The 17,758-nt window shown below is 34.0% G+C and overlaps 1 protein-coding gene across 1 annotated transcript in view; it reads right to left on the bottom strand.

Annotated features, from left to right (window-relative positions):
- LOC126846911 (protein O-mannosyl-transferase TMTC2-like) overlaps window positions 1–17,758 on the bottom strand; it is a 145,788-nt gene that overhangs the window by 51,610 nt on the left and 76,420 nt on the right. Inside the window, exons 4-5 of the mRNA XM_050586773.1 lie at window positions 8,282–8,707; window positions 7,829–8,132 (exon numbers count right to left, since the gene is read on the bottom strand). Coding sequence (XP_050442730.1) covers window positions 7,829–8,132; window positions 8,282–8,707 — 730 coding nt within the window. The remainder of the gene's footprint in view (window positions 1–7,828; window positions 8,133–8,281; window positions 8,708–17,758) is intronic.

Here is a 17,758-nt window from a genome sequence, read left to right as displayed (position 1 = left end):
GATACTTTTTCTTCAAAAAATTATTTTACAACTAAAAATTACAAAAGTTCACGCATGGGAATGGCGGGGTTGAGTCAAAGGTATAGTAGAAACTATACCATTAGGTCCGGACAACCGGGGGGGTTTTAAACAATCTATCCGAGTCCGAGTGCCATATACTATCATAAATATATTTCTAAGACCATTTAAAAAAAAACTGCTATTACATTTGAGCGCATAATTCAAGCAAAACTAAAGTATAATTTCACACTCAACCTATCGTTTATGACCTATCGCTTTTGTAGAAATCTAAAAGGCGTCTTCGGGTTCAAAACAAAGACGGCTACAGCTGTTGTGACAAGTGCACGTCTTTTAACATGCGATCAGTCTCGTATAATTGAAGAAAAAAAATGTTTTCTACAAAAACAATCTGGAATTTTGTTTGCCCGAAACTTTGGGGTACAATATTTTTTTTGTACCTTTTTGTGTAAAAAAGTTGGTACCATGTTCCAGTTGGGTGTCGAACTTTAAGTGTTTAAACAATTTTTGTAGTTTAAAAACATTTTACAACTGGCGAAAAGGATGTATCTATTCGGATGTAAAATTAATTACATTGGCGACAACGTTGAGATAAGCTTGGTATACTGTAAAACCTTAAAAATTAAAGTAAGTCCAGTTCAAAGTACTTGCATTTTAAGATTTTATATTTTGAGCAGAAGATTTATTGATCATGACCAATTTAACAATCCTAATTTAAACGTTGTTTAAACATTGTTTTGAGTATATCTAGCCCCCTCCCCCTGTCCCCCTTCCCCTCCTAATGATTAACCAATTGGTTTATTTGCTCACACAAACGTATCACAGCACAAACGAGGTCCATAAAAAAAAAAAAAATAAACATCCGCATTAATAGGAGACAGTGTGCATTGTAAATTTGCGTTTGAACATGACAAATGTACATATATTTAATATTTATTAACATGTATGTACTTTATGTTTGATTTGAAACAAACAAATAAAGGGAGAGGGTCAGGTGTTTCACTTTGTATGTTAATACAAAAAGTAAACAAAACATTCCCATAGCAGGGGGCAATTATTTTAGTCGAGTATATATTTTATCAGCATCTTTTATTGTTAGCATTTCTGAGCGAAATGTATTAAAACAAGGTAGTTTACGGAACCGTCCAGATAGGAAAGTCTCAATTAATCTGTTCTATATAAACGTTGTGTCCCATAAGGCGGTGTATACTCAGCTCAAGACGTTTGGTGAAAATGTATAAACAGACGGTATAGCACCGGAATAATATTCGAAAAGCAACGACAAATTGTGCGGTTATTCCTCCACTCGCCTGTCCTTTTTTTTATTATTCTAATACCCGTAACGTGACACGTTGCCAACCCATTTTGACGGTGACGCCTATTGTGTACCATTACAAATGCGCATAATTTATCAAGCGTATTGTGTGTGCGATTGACCGATCCGCAGAAGAATTTGTGTTAATATAATAATATGGTGAACATGGCGACACGGTTGGCAAAACGGCGGAAGCGTATAATAAAAAACATAAAAAAAAAAAGGCAAAATAGAGAAGGGAGAGGTGGTGGTATTTGCCGGGCCGCCTCTGAACGTCGTTTATAGTTTATAGCAATTCCGGCCACCTGACTCCAGCGAGGTCCCCGTATCCAATTTTGCCGGGCTAGTAAGTATACAGTTATAATAATAATAATAATAATAACAAGACTGCCGTCGGACTTAGGGCAGTCATGGGTAAACGTGTATTTTTACAAAATAACCATAAAAAACCGGTACGAATCGGGCGCACGAAAGCCCTTTGTCCAGGTGAGAGGGGGAGGGGGTCTGTTCTTTATGGTTTTCCCGAGATATCGTTTCCTTGCAATCCTCCCCCCCCCTCAGCTCAAGTGGTATTTGATAAACGGGTCAAGTTGATTTATATAATTTCCCCGCGTCTCATGTAACAAGTATGAAATATCATATAACGGGACGGTCATAATTCCATACTACTTGGAAACCCGACAAAGCGATTCGCACACAACACAACTGCCAAGTTACGACACCGTCTGTTTTTGAACCGTGAAATAATTTTCATCGTCCTCATTAACGTTGGAGTAAGTAAGCCGTAAGTAAAATACTAAAGCAAAACTTGTTATAAAACTGCCCCGAAGTATGGACAAACCTATATTTCCCGGCGACCGCATAGTTCACAACCATTGTTCACTAAGCACGAGGAAAATAATTTCTATTTATAATTCTAATTGTAAAAAAAATTACTCGTGCGTTTCCTTATTAAAAGTTTATAAATTAAACACTAGTCGATGCGCAGCTATTTTAAATTGGGTAAAGTTGAATCGATGAAAAAATATAACTACTTCAATTTAAAAAAAATATTAATTCTTATGTTTATTGTTCTACCAGTTGTATAACTTGACTATTAAATAAAATATAAGTATAATTTTTTTTCCGTTAAACTTTCTCAGGTTCGTATCGAAGCTATACAATTATTACTAAAATTTTATATTGAGGTCTATATGGATGCATATAAAACTATTATGTGTATATTTACATTTTTTTTATTCATCACAACAAAATCTATACGAGACTTTGATACCGGACGGCCACCAACACCGCGGTGTACCAAAATTGCCTATTTAAAACTCCGTCAATACATAAATAGAACATTTTAGTATTTATCATCCACCCGGCTGGTCCATAAGCTATGATGCATAACATCGTTCGCTGTTCTGTACCGGTGGTTTGTATACTTTAAAATCAATGGCTTTACTGATCACACTTGTGTAATATACAAATATATCTTTCAAACGATTAGGTTGACAATTAAACTGTTATCACCATTGTTGGTGTTGAAAAATTGAATGCAAAACTAAAACATAGATAAAAGCCACGCTAAAAATATACATATTTCCTATTAATTGAAAAGGATGTAATGAATGCTAATAAAAAAAAATTCATACAATTTTTCTAGGTTTAATATTGTACAACTTGGTTATTTTTTTACCATGTGGCTTTACCGCGGTTGTGAGGATCGAGTATTAAGTAATCGTGAGTAAAAGTTCTGCCTCTTTTTTAGTTTATAGTATAAAAAAACCATTGTTATAAAATCAATATATCCTCTGCTCCGCTTAGTTGTAGTACACTATTGATAAAGGTATAGCGAAAATAAGCAAAAAAACATATTAAACTTAGTGGTTGTAACTTTTCACTTAGAAGGTGCACATTATTTGATTTTTTTTTTTTGGAAATGGACCGACACGTTTTATAAATTTATTTTCCATAAAAAAACACGGACTACATAAATGATTGGATCCAATGTTGTTTAGTCAACAGGCAGACTTTTAAAAGCTCAATAACACACACACACTCTTACTATCCACTGTAATATATTTTATACAATAATAATTGTTTCCGTTAATTAACCAGATGGGTTTTGGCGTAATCCTTCGGTAAACAAACACACTGGCACGAGCATTATTACATTACACAGACGGTCGGTGTGTTTACGAACCTTCGGTAATCCCGCAGTGCGTACCCCGTTTAATGTTTTAGCGGCCCAGCACCTTGTCAATCCTCCATGTCGATCCCGGTGTTATTAAAATCCAGTCTTCTCTTTCACAAGTATAACATATAATATTATATAACCGTGCACTGGCTGTTGGTATATGTTGCACAAGTTCATTGGTCGTTATTGTGTGTTTTATTAATTACCGTTCGGCAATCGCTAAAATCGTACACAATTTTTTTACAGCTGTAATTAACGTGTTGGCGTGACGGTCGAGCAACTAATTAACTGCCAAGGGACACGCGAATGAAAAAGAAAAAAAATGTTACCACATCCGATGTTGCTGTTATTCGCTTAACGAGTATAGGCCGCCGTCTCGTTAAAATTACCGCGTTATTAAAACCGTATTATTTCTGATCGTATCGTGGAAAATATAATATCATAATCTTGTCGATCTACGGTGAGCACGACCACGGTTTAATATTCTGGTTATTAAAACGTGATTAGCAGCCAACAGACGGCAACGGAAATCGAACGGAATAATAATAATAATATTCTAAGTATTATTATCCGACCGTGTGTAAATGTCGTGTAATTTGAGCTCGTTAAGTTAACGGGGGTTTTTTGTTGTATGCTCTGCTCGAAGAGTAATATAACGTAATGTACATTTTCCTTGAACCAAAGCTAGAATACTAGAAGTTTACCTTGTTATAGCAGCCAACGTTACCCGGTTAGGTCGGAAAGGGGGTCCCCTGACCTTTGTATTCCTCGTTACGACGTATTTTTATAATAGTAAGCTTATACACACAGTACTCGTGCCCGCCACAGGATATTGTACTTAGAAAAAAACTGTTTAGTAGTTTCATACATTTCCAATAAATTTGGCGACAGAATTTCTCTGTAAAAACGTTGGCTGTCAATAAATTCCCATATTAACCAACAAATTTGAGTTATTGTATTTCTGAAAACAGTGGTGACAAACCCACGAGACCTAAAGCACACTAATAACCGAATCAACCTGGTCATATTAACTAAATTCGTTCAAATTTCTTGTATCCAGCCATGTGTTATATGACATATACATATGCATGTTAGTATTTATCAGAAGATATTAATATGCGTATAGAGTAAAAATAAGACCTAAAGCAATCGTTATCCTGTATTTGTTTTTTTTTATTAATTATATATATTTTGAGGAAACTTCAATTCCGGGAAATAAACGTTACACTGTCGAGAACAACTTAAATTTAGATTTTTTGAATTCAGACTGAATGAACATAATAATATAGATGGAAACGACCAAAGTAAAACACGTGGCCCCGACCATTTTTTTTTTACACGGTTTCTGTTCCTTTCACGCGGTTTCCATTTATTGATTTTGGCACTGATAACGCGAGTGGAAAAGCAACTGAATTGGAATCCGTAATGGATCTCTAAACGTTCAAAGTGTTACGGTAAAACACTATCACACACACACACACACGAGCGGTATACATGTATATATTTTTTTGGGGTGTTCGCATAATTCAAATAAAACGGGATTCACCGAAGAGTAGAAAAGGCGGTGGTAAGACAAAACGAAGGATAAACGCGAATGTGCGCCATACTCTATGTAGGTAGACCGCGGCGAGGAGACTCTACAAGGAGGGGGCACACACGAGCGGCGATGGATTTGGCTTTAGTGTCCTTTTATAAAGAAGTTCACTCGATTTAACTTCATCTCAAATTCCTATTTTCGTGTGTTTTTTATTTTTTTGATTTGGCTTGTTGCCGGTGACGAGTCTGGAAGTCTTTGAAAACAAAATTACACATTTCGCTGGTAGACGCTATTATACTTATGAGTCACGCAGTAACTAAGCTTTTTTTTGATAAAGTTCAGTTAGTTCAATAAAAAATTCCCTCATATCTTTAGACATTTGACCCTAAGGATTTCTTTGCTAAAAATAAATACCAAGACTCAAAATCAACGAATTTGCTGAATTTTATAGAACATTAAAAATAAAGAAATGTTTCGTTATCACTTTTAGTTAGTGGATAAAACTCAACTTATTCGACTGTAGCAGTTAGTCGGTACAGTTCTAAACATAGTAAAACATTAACCATATACACAGATACATATTGGTTTGCTTAGAACAATTTGTGGTTGAACGAATTAACAACTTGTTCGTGTGAAACTTATCGCACATATTGTGTTCATAGAATAATATTTATACACGCAATGAAGTTGGAGGAGTATCAAACAAAAACCGCGCAAGTAGCGGTCGTTCAATAGTCAGTCGAAGTGAAAACTTTGGGCTTTGTACTTAGAGGCGAAAAACCTGGTTATTTTTATTCCGAGTAGCGTCTCGGAATGCCGTTAATTAATCGTGTCTATATTAGCCGGGCATAGACGAATGATCAGAGAAACAAGTACTTCGCTGTGTATTTTGTAACAGTGTACACGCCAAACAAGCGTAACTACAGTATTTGCATTTTGTTGAGATCTAAATTACCTTTAAACTCTAAACACGATCTACGTCTAACGTAAGCTAAATATCACTCACGAGCCTTTATATTTTACTCCTTTTGTTTCATTGTGCACTTCTACTCGACAAGTTCTCTCAATGATATGTATATAAATATATACAGTGGAAGTTGGAACAGTAAAATGATGTAAAATATACACTAACAAAATTCTTCGGCGCAGAGGGGGCGAGGGAAGTTCAAATTACTTTAAACTTAAAAAAAAATGTTATTAACCAATTAGGCGCAATCTTCGAGTGAGGTTTATAGTTTATTTTGCTGAAATTCTGAGGGAGCTTTTAGAGTTTTTAAAAGGTTTGAACTTCCTTAGCCTCCTCCCTCTAGCTGCTCAAGGGATGTAATTGGAAGAGGAGCGCGATTATAGCGGATTACAACTAAGAGTGACGACTGCGTCGGAATTGATAATAAAAAGATAATCCATTTAGTTGTAATTACACAATTGTAATTTGTCTCATAATAGGAGACGACACGTGCATTAGTAGATTAGTTTAATAATCGGTTAGTTTTTTGCAAATGCAATTATTTATATACCGTTAATGCAATATCAAATCAACATAAAGACTTAAAGGTAACCTTTGTGCATGTATCCTATCTTTTCCGCAACGCTATTGTTTTAGAAAAATGTTCATTATACACATTTTATTTTTGTTATCATAAAAAGAATGTTACCCATTACGAGAAATACCATTTATTGTTTTATGTTAAAATTCGTTTATAGTATTGTTTATTAACTGTACTTAAAAATGTGTTCGGATAAGTTATACCATTGTCGTTTATATTACTTTGCTTACAGATGTTCTTAACGTTTTCGACTAACTTAGAAATGATAAATTCCGAGAACCTGACTATGAAATTGCTCTTTTCGAATTCAACGAAATAACATTTACAAAACGCGGTTTTATGAAACCAGAATTCTATAAAAAAAAAAAGTTTCCAATGTCTTATACATTGCTACAGAGTTAAAGTTAATGGCATAGTTTTTATTGTTTCGTTTCAACTGCGCACAGCCTATACTTTTTATTATATTATTATACCTTAAAACCCGTAATTTGATCATACATTACAAAGCACGAAACACAATAAAAACTTACTTATATATCATTAAATGCGTCGCTGTTTCGTATGTAAAACAGTAGCCTTATAATTGAGGGTTGTAAAAGGTCTATAGTTTTGCAACAAATGCATAATTTACTTTCTAACTTTGTATTATTACGTTATATACGTTAGACTGTTTTTAACCATTATTTTTCGTTTTTCCTACGGCTTATTTATCAACCGATAGTGGTCTATTTAAATCAAAAAATCCCTAAAATTTCAGATCCCTAGCTCAACTCTAATACTTTCTCGTGGATTTGTTTTTTTTTTTACCATTTGACTTACATGCCAAATTTTAAATTTTCATTAAATCAATTCTAACTTGAAAACTAATCAACATTTTTTTGATTTGAAAAGATATTTTTAAAGCTAAATTATGACACTTAAAAACCAAACATCTTTTGAATATTTTGTGATAATATTTTTTTAGCAAGTTAACAAGTTATCAATATTATATAAAGAGATACATTTTTAGAGAGTGGTTTTGGAGAGCAATATATTTCAACTTTAAGTATCTTTTTGAAATTTAAAAATGTCAATGAGTTTTCAAAGTAGAATTTTATAATGAAACATTATAAATTTTCCCATACTAATCAAATGAAAAAAAAATTACCACAAAGTTCTTAGAGGTAAGAGATCTGAAATGTTTTATAAAATATATATATAAAAAAAACAATGTACTAATGAAAAATTACCTTTAGGCGGATTGATGTTAACACCGGACCGGTACAGGGACTCGTCGTTCTTCCAGTCATTGTTTCTGATCACGGTGCGAGCTCCATACACGGTAAGTACTATAGCCAATCCCATTCGAGGCCATTTTGGCCCAAGTCTTCGTTCAAGTACTAAGTATCCGTAGCCGAACAAGAAGCAGTAGCCCACACTGGGCATATACAACACTCGTTCGGCCAACACGAATCCCACGTAAAAGAACATGTTGGACACCGGCACAAACGGTATGACCGTCAGGGCTACACCAAGAGCCACCGTTCGCATTTGCTACAAAAAAAAAAAACCCAATGTAAATAATTAATGTGATATACTCAAACTTGTAGTAGGTACTAAAATATAACATCGAGTTACAGTCAAAACAAGTGTTCTCTTTCCATTGTAGATTGAACTGAAATACGTAATATGTTATGACTTACCGAGTCTTCTGAGCGAGGCATCGGCTGAGGTGACTTTGTCCTAGAGCAACACTTGTGTAATCGGGTTCTAAGTTTACCGGTCTTGTACACGGTGGCTGCCGATCGCTTAGCCGTAGTGAACAGGGCTGCATACAGCATCAATGACAGGGCATTCCTCGGGTCGTAGACGGATGTTACAGGCGCTACGGCATCCATTGACCAGTCGAAGCCCAACCGGCGCGGGTACACGAGCAATCTGACGTTTTCCACGGGTAGATACAGGAACGTCAAAGTCCTGGTGACCAGGCTAGGGCATTTTGCCGTCGGGTTGTCGGCCGTGGCGAACACAGGAGGTCCGCCTTCGCCGATCAAAGACATCCTGGCGAAAAGCAAACCAGCAGCGGCCCCAGACACGATTACCAACGTTCTGTACAATCCACCGGCGTTCTAAAAAACAGATAATAAATCGAAATTTGATTAAAAAAATCGTATGATATTCTGTCAATTTAAAAATGTAATATAATAAACTAGCGTATTATGTTATAATGGAAGTTGGGCCTCTGTATTAGAGAGCTCCTTATTTTTTACACAATGCTGTTAATTGGTTCAAAATGAGTAAGAAAAATACTCTAATTATTTAGTTTTTTATTTAAACCCCTTGGCTTCCTAAAAACAAAGTCTTTGCACTTAAAAAATATATATAAAATGAAGTTTTTTTCATATAATTTTAAATTTTACTATGGTATTACGTGATTCTCATTACAATAATTCTTTTGGAATAAAAAAAGTTAATTTTTTCTTTTAAATTAACTAAATGGGGGTTTTGTAAATAACATTAAAAATTTAAACGACTAAATCTTACTTAATATCGTTTCAAAAAAAAATAATTTATGAATAAAAAAAAGTTTGAAAAATCGTTTGGGACCATAACTGCGTTTGTATCTAACTTCTTGTGCAAACTGGTAAACAAAGAGATTGTGAAATTATGCAATGGAAAAACCATACATGATTTCACCGTTGGTTAGGTTAATTAAATAACTGCATACCTAATCCAAAAAAAAACATAGAATTAAATGAACCAGAATTAATTGCATTAGACATCAGCAATAATAAGAAAACAAAATATTTTAAGGCGAGTTATCAGTACCTCGTGTAAAGTGCAAAATATTCTCTTTAGTGTTTTTATCAATTTACCGTCGTTTGTGATACTTTTGTAAAATTTAAGAGTTTCGCTAGTAGACCATATTCAAAATAAACCGGCTGAATTTCTCATTATTGTAAACATTTGATAAAATATATTAAATCTACAGGCGAAATTCTTATTTTACCGCCGTATTGTCGGGTACAGTTCTACGTTTAACTTAGCGAATTGGACCTAAAACGTTTTCCGTGTTATGATTTTATATTTTCAGATAATCCGCTTGTTTTTTACCGATCGCTGCCATTCCACATAGTACGTTACACACAAATCAGTATCGTTGAATATTAAAGAGCTATCTTGGGCACCCACGCTCCTCTCTAATGCTCTATGTAATATACTCTTCGAACGGAATAGAAAAGACTGCGAGACATGCTATAAAACCACTATTTGCGAGGAATCATAAAATACGAACAGATCACTGGAAAAAAGTATATTATATATATATTATCGAAACCGTCGCTTTTATCTAACGTTTTCCAAAAAGGTTTCACTTGGAGATAATGGATAAAACTTAGCTACACGTTTTTTTTACCTAAAGACATTTGCTCGAAAAATCCCTATGTTGTTTAACATAGTGAAGAAGCTACAAAAAAGGTACTCGTTGTGTTATAATTTTTGTATGATTATATTAACAAAATAATTATAAAACCTTTTTCGGTGTCATAACATATTATTTTTTTATTAATAAAGGCTATAAAAAGCATATTATGTTGTACTATGTTACAATAATTGTAACAATTATTTGTTACATTTTACTATGTTATATTATGTTGCGCCCACTCATAGCTGGTTAAGTGGACCGTAAATTATTTTTCCAATAGTCATTGACAATCTTTTTATAGCTGTTCATTTAAGACTTGATGAACACGATTATAACTTTATTTATTTTTCAATAACCTAATGTATATTATATGAACTAAAAACAGATCTTCACGAATAATGTGCATTATTATTCTGTTATTGATATTCATATCGAAAATTATAAAAGCCAAACAGTATTTTGATACTTTACTTCTTTAAACTAATTAATAGTATTTTACAGGTATTCAGAATGAAAAGATGACGCTCATTACAAAGTTTACCATCTGTTGTAGTTTTTGTTTCTCATTGAGTAAAAACGATTCGAGATAATTTTCACTTTTGTGAGTATAATATAATATTATCAGTCAACATTTAAACAATTGAATTTTATTACTAAAAGTCAAACCGAAAAAGTTTTGTTATTACGACATTGTTGGATCTTATAAAATTAATTGATGCACTAATTTCACGAGACTTTTAATTTTTACAATATTTATATGTTTAATTTACAAAAACATGTTTATCAAAGCGCGTTAACTAAAGCGAAACTGAATGTGACAATTTATTATTATAAAAAAATTGTTTTTTCATGGATAAAATGTCCCATTTATCACTATTGGCGGGGACTAACGCGTTTTGTAATATCTTTGTAGGTAATAGTCCGATTTTACTGTTTGATGCACGAAAATGTAAACCATTTTTTCCATAAAAAACGTTTCCATGAAAAAAACGATTTTTGATAAAAAGCGAAGATAGCCGGTTCTAGTACCGGGTCCTTCATTTACTAACGGTTTTTTTTTTATGACTATGATACGGTATGGTTTTCTCGACGAGGTGAATATGTGCTTTAACTCGGCGCGACGTGTTTCAGACATATTATATTATAATGAACGTACGCGTTATTATTATAGTGCACACGAGACCCGGACCGAAATAATACCGTGTAATTATAGGCGTGTAAAACGTAAAAGGTTTACTTATTGCTATTCTGTGACCGCAGGTATAAAGGTACGGTGTAGCTTTAGGTACGGTTTTTGATGACGGCGGAGGAGGCGTTCGGTCTCATATTTTCCAAAAGGGGCCGGCATGCCGCGGTCGGTCGTCGGTAGGTACATAATTGTTGTTGTTGCTACTACTACTGCTGCTGTTGCTGTTGCTGCTTCTGCTTCTGCTGGTACCCTTTTCTGCGTGTACATGATTACACTGATTAATGTAACCTAAGTGGCATGCCCAACGTCGTAAATTATTTCTCAAACCCGAATCGCGTGTTCGATAACCGCACGTGTCATGCTATTCGGCCATATCCGACCGACGGCGGCGGCACACTTAACCCTCGCCCGATTATCTATCATCAAGCCCGTTCGCTAATATAATAATATACATACACTAACTAACCTATCCAGAGTAAAACAAATACGTACATACTAATACTATTATATTTTGTACGATCGTTTGCATTTCGGGCAACGTCGCGGCCGAGTGGGTTAAGACGTTTTGTCGCTTGCCGTTCGAGTACGGGCTAACGCTTTCAGGTGCCAAAATATTTTCAGAAATTAAATGGCATTTTGTACTACGGTCGTTGTTAATGAAAATGTGTCGAAGTCGCGTTGATGCCGTTTAGGGTGAACAATAGCTGTTGTTTTGTTATTCAGTAGGGGTGCCAACTTTTTCACTAATGGGACAAGACATTTATTCACACTCATCCTCCCCCCTCTTCCCTCCCAAAAAAAAAGACAAAATACCATTTGATACCTCAAGGGAACCTATCAGTCGCTACTGATTTTAAACATTACATGTACGAGGTATGTATGTATTATATTTACATTGAACGAGCTGCATATATATCACAGGTACAAGTATGTTTACTATTAATGGGATATTTTTCAAAGTGGTCACTAAATAATTTAGAATTTAATAGATAGTATGCTTTTGTTTAATTTATTTAACGATCCGACCCGACGATTTTTCAGAGAGACACAAATGAGATGACGTTTTTAAAACTAATATTAATATTAAATCTAATAACCGCTGTCGATAGCGTTGGGTTATCGGCCAAAGCAAATAGTTATAATGTCGTTTAGAAAGTACAACTCACATTTTTTTGTGCAATTTTCAGACATTTTTCTCACTTTAATATTTTTAAAAGGATCTCGGCCGTTGTTGGTTTGCGCAATATTTTTTGATAGCCCGTCCAAAATCGAGCCGTCTATTGTTATTGCTGCTATTTATTTTTGATAATATTTCACAAAAACGATGTCAGAAAATACATAAAGCGAATTACTCGAATAACAACAAGTCGAGTGCCGACCCTGCGAACTGTGTTTTTAGGGGTCACTAACAATTTGGCGTTTGAAAATTTGCTCCAGATGTTTATGGCAATATTTTTACGAGTATGTGCTTGGCGGGCCGTGAAAAAAAAACTACATAGGAACTTAACCCATAAAAGCGAACGGCGATAAAAGTAAATCAGTCACGTGACAGTGTTGTTCTTTTTCCATCTCCATCTTCGTTTCACTGGCGGAGTTTTCAGGTTATCGTCTGTCGGTTGGTTTTCCACGTGTATTATTATATCCGTCAAGATCAATTATTATTGTATAAGTCTTGTCGGATCTCACTATACCTCATTGCCTCATTGACCAAAACAAATTTTTTGACGTTACAAGTATTCGACATATAATACTAGACTTCTATAGTCCACGATCACCGTTGAAAAAAAACCCACCAAAACTGAATAAACCATATTGCTTTTTTATTTATCACATCGTTCATCACTTTTTAGTCACAGAATAATAAAGAATTTATTTTTATTAATAATAAAAACAAATCTCAGTTGAACAATTTTATATATTTGTTTTGGGGAAATCAATTTATTGCATTCAATGACATACTATATTGTTTGTGAGAAACGTGATCATAAACATCATACTGAGATGTCCACAATTTTGGCTTATACAATGTTAAGTGTGATAACGTTTTAAATAACTATTGTATACTATGACTATGATTTATTTATGCTCGTGTGGGATGCAATTTTGGGCGACAGGTATTTTGGCGATTGCCCTAGCTAAGGTCACGGGAAATTAACAATTATTATTTTGGGTAGGTATACAGGAAGATTGTATTATCATTGCCGGTTTTCGGCCTCTCCGCATTACCATAATGACGTCGCCGGCCGTTTGGGTATCGATTTCGTCTCACATATACATAAAACCATTAACCGCTATTTGATTATGTAATCCCTCCGGAGAGGTTTCGAAATATTTATTTCAGGAAAATGACAACTGTCATAGGTATATTATAGTTATTCCATAATAGGCACTACATACGCTGGTTGTCGGCAGAGGACACCGAATAGATATTATTATGTTTAATGTCTAACCACCCCAGAAGCATTATAGTAAGTAATAAACGCCAATCTATGTCCTACGTTCCATTCAATCGTAACCCGCATATTATGTACAAAGAGTAATTTTAAGTACCCGCTGCTGGGGAGTTAGCGTTATCTACTTTAGAGCTTGTTAGCGGGTTAGCCGGGTCGGTGTAAGCTTCTTTCTCTAAAACAGTAAAGGTATTAGGACCTTAGCGGTTCTTAGAATCATTCAATTAAGCCGAATTATCTGAACACCGTAGGTATTAAACCCAACCGTCAATGTAAGTATTAAACGCATTTCTAAAAGAAGATAAGACTCGCTGGAGTTATGACTTAATAAGAAGCTTACACGGCAAATGTAAAAAGGGTAAGACTTTTAAGATATAATCTTGTCTGCAGTGTTTCATACATTGCCAACATGTTCAATTTGAAATTGCTATTTCTGCCATCACAGTTGGTTATTATTGATGCTACTTAACAATAAATAAGCCATAATTCCCATTGCCTATGTATTCGTCATTTTATTTCGTTCAACGAATAATACTACAATGAATAAATAATAAAACGATATCAATGTAAGTAATACCGATTAGGGTTGGGAATAATTTAAATTTAAAATTTAGTAGAGAATGGTATTAATGCGTTTTTCATCTAACATTTAAATTGGATTCCCATACATGCATAATCCAGTCATGAAGAAAAAATCGAATACTTCAAAGTTTATCAAATTTTAGTCTCAACTCTAATACTAAAATACTTATACACAAGTAGTAGTAAGTAAAATGTCTATTAGTACAAAGTTAACGTTAATTTGATTTTTTAATAATAACTATAATTGTATTTATTCTTATAATTTTATTATTTCTAGATTCTATAATTACTGATTAATAATTGGGAAATTAAAAATGTAATTCTGTAGGTCAATTAAATGTCATGTTAAGCCGCATACTGTATGCAAAAAAAAAAACGCTGTAAGCCTTTTCTTTTCTTTTTTTCTATTTGGATACTTAGAAACGGAAAGGGAACGTTTCCGCATTGCTTGTACGCCATTAAGACGAAGTACACGAAAGAGTAATATTTGTTTGTTTATTACACGACAGTTTCCAAACTATAGAGGTAGGTAGGCTGGGGGAATCATTATAGCCTAGGTAACTCGCGTACACGAAACAATTATAAGCTAATAAAAAAAAAAAAAGGATTATGCTTTGTTGGTATCCGGAAATTCTAGCGCTTTGGCAAGCATTTTCTCGAAGCGTGCACAGAGGTTTGACGATTTGGTCTTTTGGTCGGTTTTATTAGCCTTCCCCTGGGGTATAGTATTATTAGAACCGTCGGTCGGCCGGGACAAATCCACCTGAGACCGGAATTGACTGGCCGGGTGTCTGATCAGGTAACCGCTTTTGGCGATGAAAGAGCGCACCTTCGACTTGAGCTGCCGGGCTTGGGCCAACTGCCCGAAACGGAACATAAGATCCTCGAACTCTGCTTTGTCGAAGGTCGCGTCTTCCGACGTCTTGGCTTCCAGGAACCACGTGTACTGTCCATAATAGTCGCGGTCCAAGCCACAACGCGCCATCGCTTCTTCCAAACGGTTGGCAGATAGCTTTTTGTGATGCTTAAGTTCGGAGCACATCTCGTCGAAAACTTTTCCGGCCTTGGTGACCATAACTTTCGGGTCCACGGTCGCCGGTCTCCAGTCTACAGAAGCCGTCTCCGTGTCCTTGGATGTCTCAACATGGCATTCATTGGCCACGTCCACCCGAGATATATCCAACAGCTTCTTAGTCGACGACCAAGCCATATTTCAGTTTTTCAGCTATAATTTCACCATAATATTATTAAACTATATTTAAACGTGGGAATAATGTTGATTCGACGCAGCCTAGCGACCTAGCAGTTAGAAGGTGCGATTTAAGATAATATTATCTTAAATCTTTGTTATAAGGTGCGATAATACAATTATTATTTTCGCATTGAATTTCAGGGTTAGCAATCAATAAAGTATTATAGTTTTAGGAGTTATACTAAACGAACTTCCTTACAAAGTATAGGTAAATATAATACATTATGCTAATTTTTATTAAGAATAAATATTATATAATATTATTATAAAAAAAATAATAGTCGACACTGCGAATTCTTTAAATAGTTAAACCTGTAGTCTTGTAGGAGTTCAAGTGTACATACTACAATTATGTAGCAAGTAGATAGACAGACTTTGGTTGTGTGACACAAATGCGAGTTACGCCAAGTCGTATATACACATTTGACTTCACCTAAATTATATCAGACTTTACAAAGTTGACCCAAAGTTTTTCTTGAAATGTATTTATGTGTCTAGTCGTATATTATTCTTTAGCTGAATGTCTTAACGTGCATAGGAAAAACTTTGAAACCATGTAAAATCACTTTGACTTATAAAATCACCTATTCCATTATAATAGACTGATGGGACAAATTTGTAAACTTATTGTGTTCAATTTACTTATTACTTTTTTATCCAACATTTTTTAAGGATTTATCACGCTGCTGGTATATACTTAGATACGTGTATACTACTTGATAATATACATTTATAAGTGTAGTTATATTCTGAGTTGCAGCGGTTATCAAACTGCTCTTCAAATTACCACTTACAAGTGACTTTTGTTTCTCGTGCGTTTATGTAAATGAATACCGAGTGGTTAATGATGTAATCCGAAACACTGACAATGCGGCTATATGGTGTAAAGTATACCTATAATACTTACTACAAAACACATTTTGTAGCCATTAACGCAATCAATACTTATATAGAACGAGTGTATGATGTCTGCATTACATAATAATAATGATGTTCTAAAATGATATTAGCAACGCAATTGACTTTACGTTCATATATTTTGATGAATAGCGTGGTTGGTTCAATAGAGATAATTATAATATCTAATTTCATTCAAAATCACGTTTGTTTAATAATCATAAATGGTAATGTAATCAGTGCGCACAGAAATATCCCTACTGACAATCGGGTAATGCCTTAAAAAAGTCACCTTAAAAAAACTAAGGGTTAAACAAAAATCGTATAATTATGTAAATATGTTTATTTAATTAAACATTAAAAGTACCTCATATATATTATATATATATATATATATATATATATATAAAGAAAATAACAAATTAATTGCAATGAATGGCTAAGTTGTTAAAGTTTACAGGTAATCGGATCTTCCTTTACGACTTGGGTCTTTCCATAACTGCAATTTGTTAAAGTACGGTGACAAGATATCATACAGGATGATCCTTTGCACACAATTCATTAAATTGTTTTAAACTAGTTGAAATTCTTGAGCTTTTCTTTTTGAAAACATTTATATTTATGTTATTTAACAACATTATAAAATTATTAAATATTTTACAGAGCGCTATCTACTTTTGAAATTCAATTGATAACGTCATTCTTGATACTATTTAGTCAACTTTTTATAAGAAGAATAATTTGCTTCTCCCCTCCACCCAAATAAAAACGATTAGTAAAAAAAAAATTATATTTATTAATCCGATTTCAGTAATCCGCCGGGATTAAGTTATCATTTTTTTTATTTTTCCACATGCATGCCCCGTAAAATGCCCAGAGTAAAATGTTCAACCACAAGCAGGGATTTCGGTTAACCAGATTTTTTGTAAAATTAATAAATTTATATCTATATACTATATGGGTCTCAAGTTTAAACTGGCTTTTAGAAAATCATTATTGATAGCACGATAACTACCTACCTATAATTAAATAGAGATTTTTTAGTAATGATATTAATAACAATACAACATAATATAAAACTAATATGTGTAATAGGACTTAAAAAAAACTGGTTTATTTTATATTGAGAATTTAGTAAATTAAAAATTAATTAGAAATTATCATTATCCTTTTGCAGGGCGGATAATCACATAGGAAGTACCCTGTGGGCCCTCGTATATATGTCTATATCGGTGGCCACCACACTACTTTATCAATCTTTTTTTTTTTTATAATAAATTTAATTTACCATGTAGGTATAACCTAAGTTGATTCATTAAGCTACAAATTAGAAGTGCATTTTAAAGATTCAAAATTCTGTATTGCATATTGTTAGTTGTGACACGT

This window comes from Adelges cooleyi, unplaced genomic scaffold (genome assembly GCF_023614345.1).
Source record: "Adelges cooleyi isolate 19-005CV unplaced genomic scaffold, UGA_ACOO_1.1 ACOO_flye_CR_arks_rails_tigmint_CR_PRNA_9, whole genome shotgun sequence".
Taxonomy (NCBI): domain Eukaryota; kingdom Metazoa; phylum Arthropoda; class Insecta; order Hemiptera; family Adelgidae; genus Adelges; species Adelges cooleyi.
This window is presented reverse-complemented; position numbering and strand designations above follow the sequence as displayed.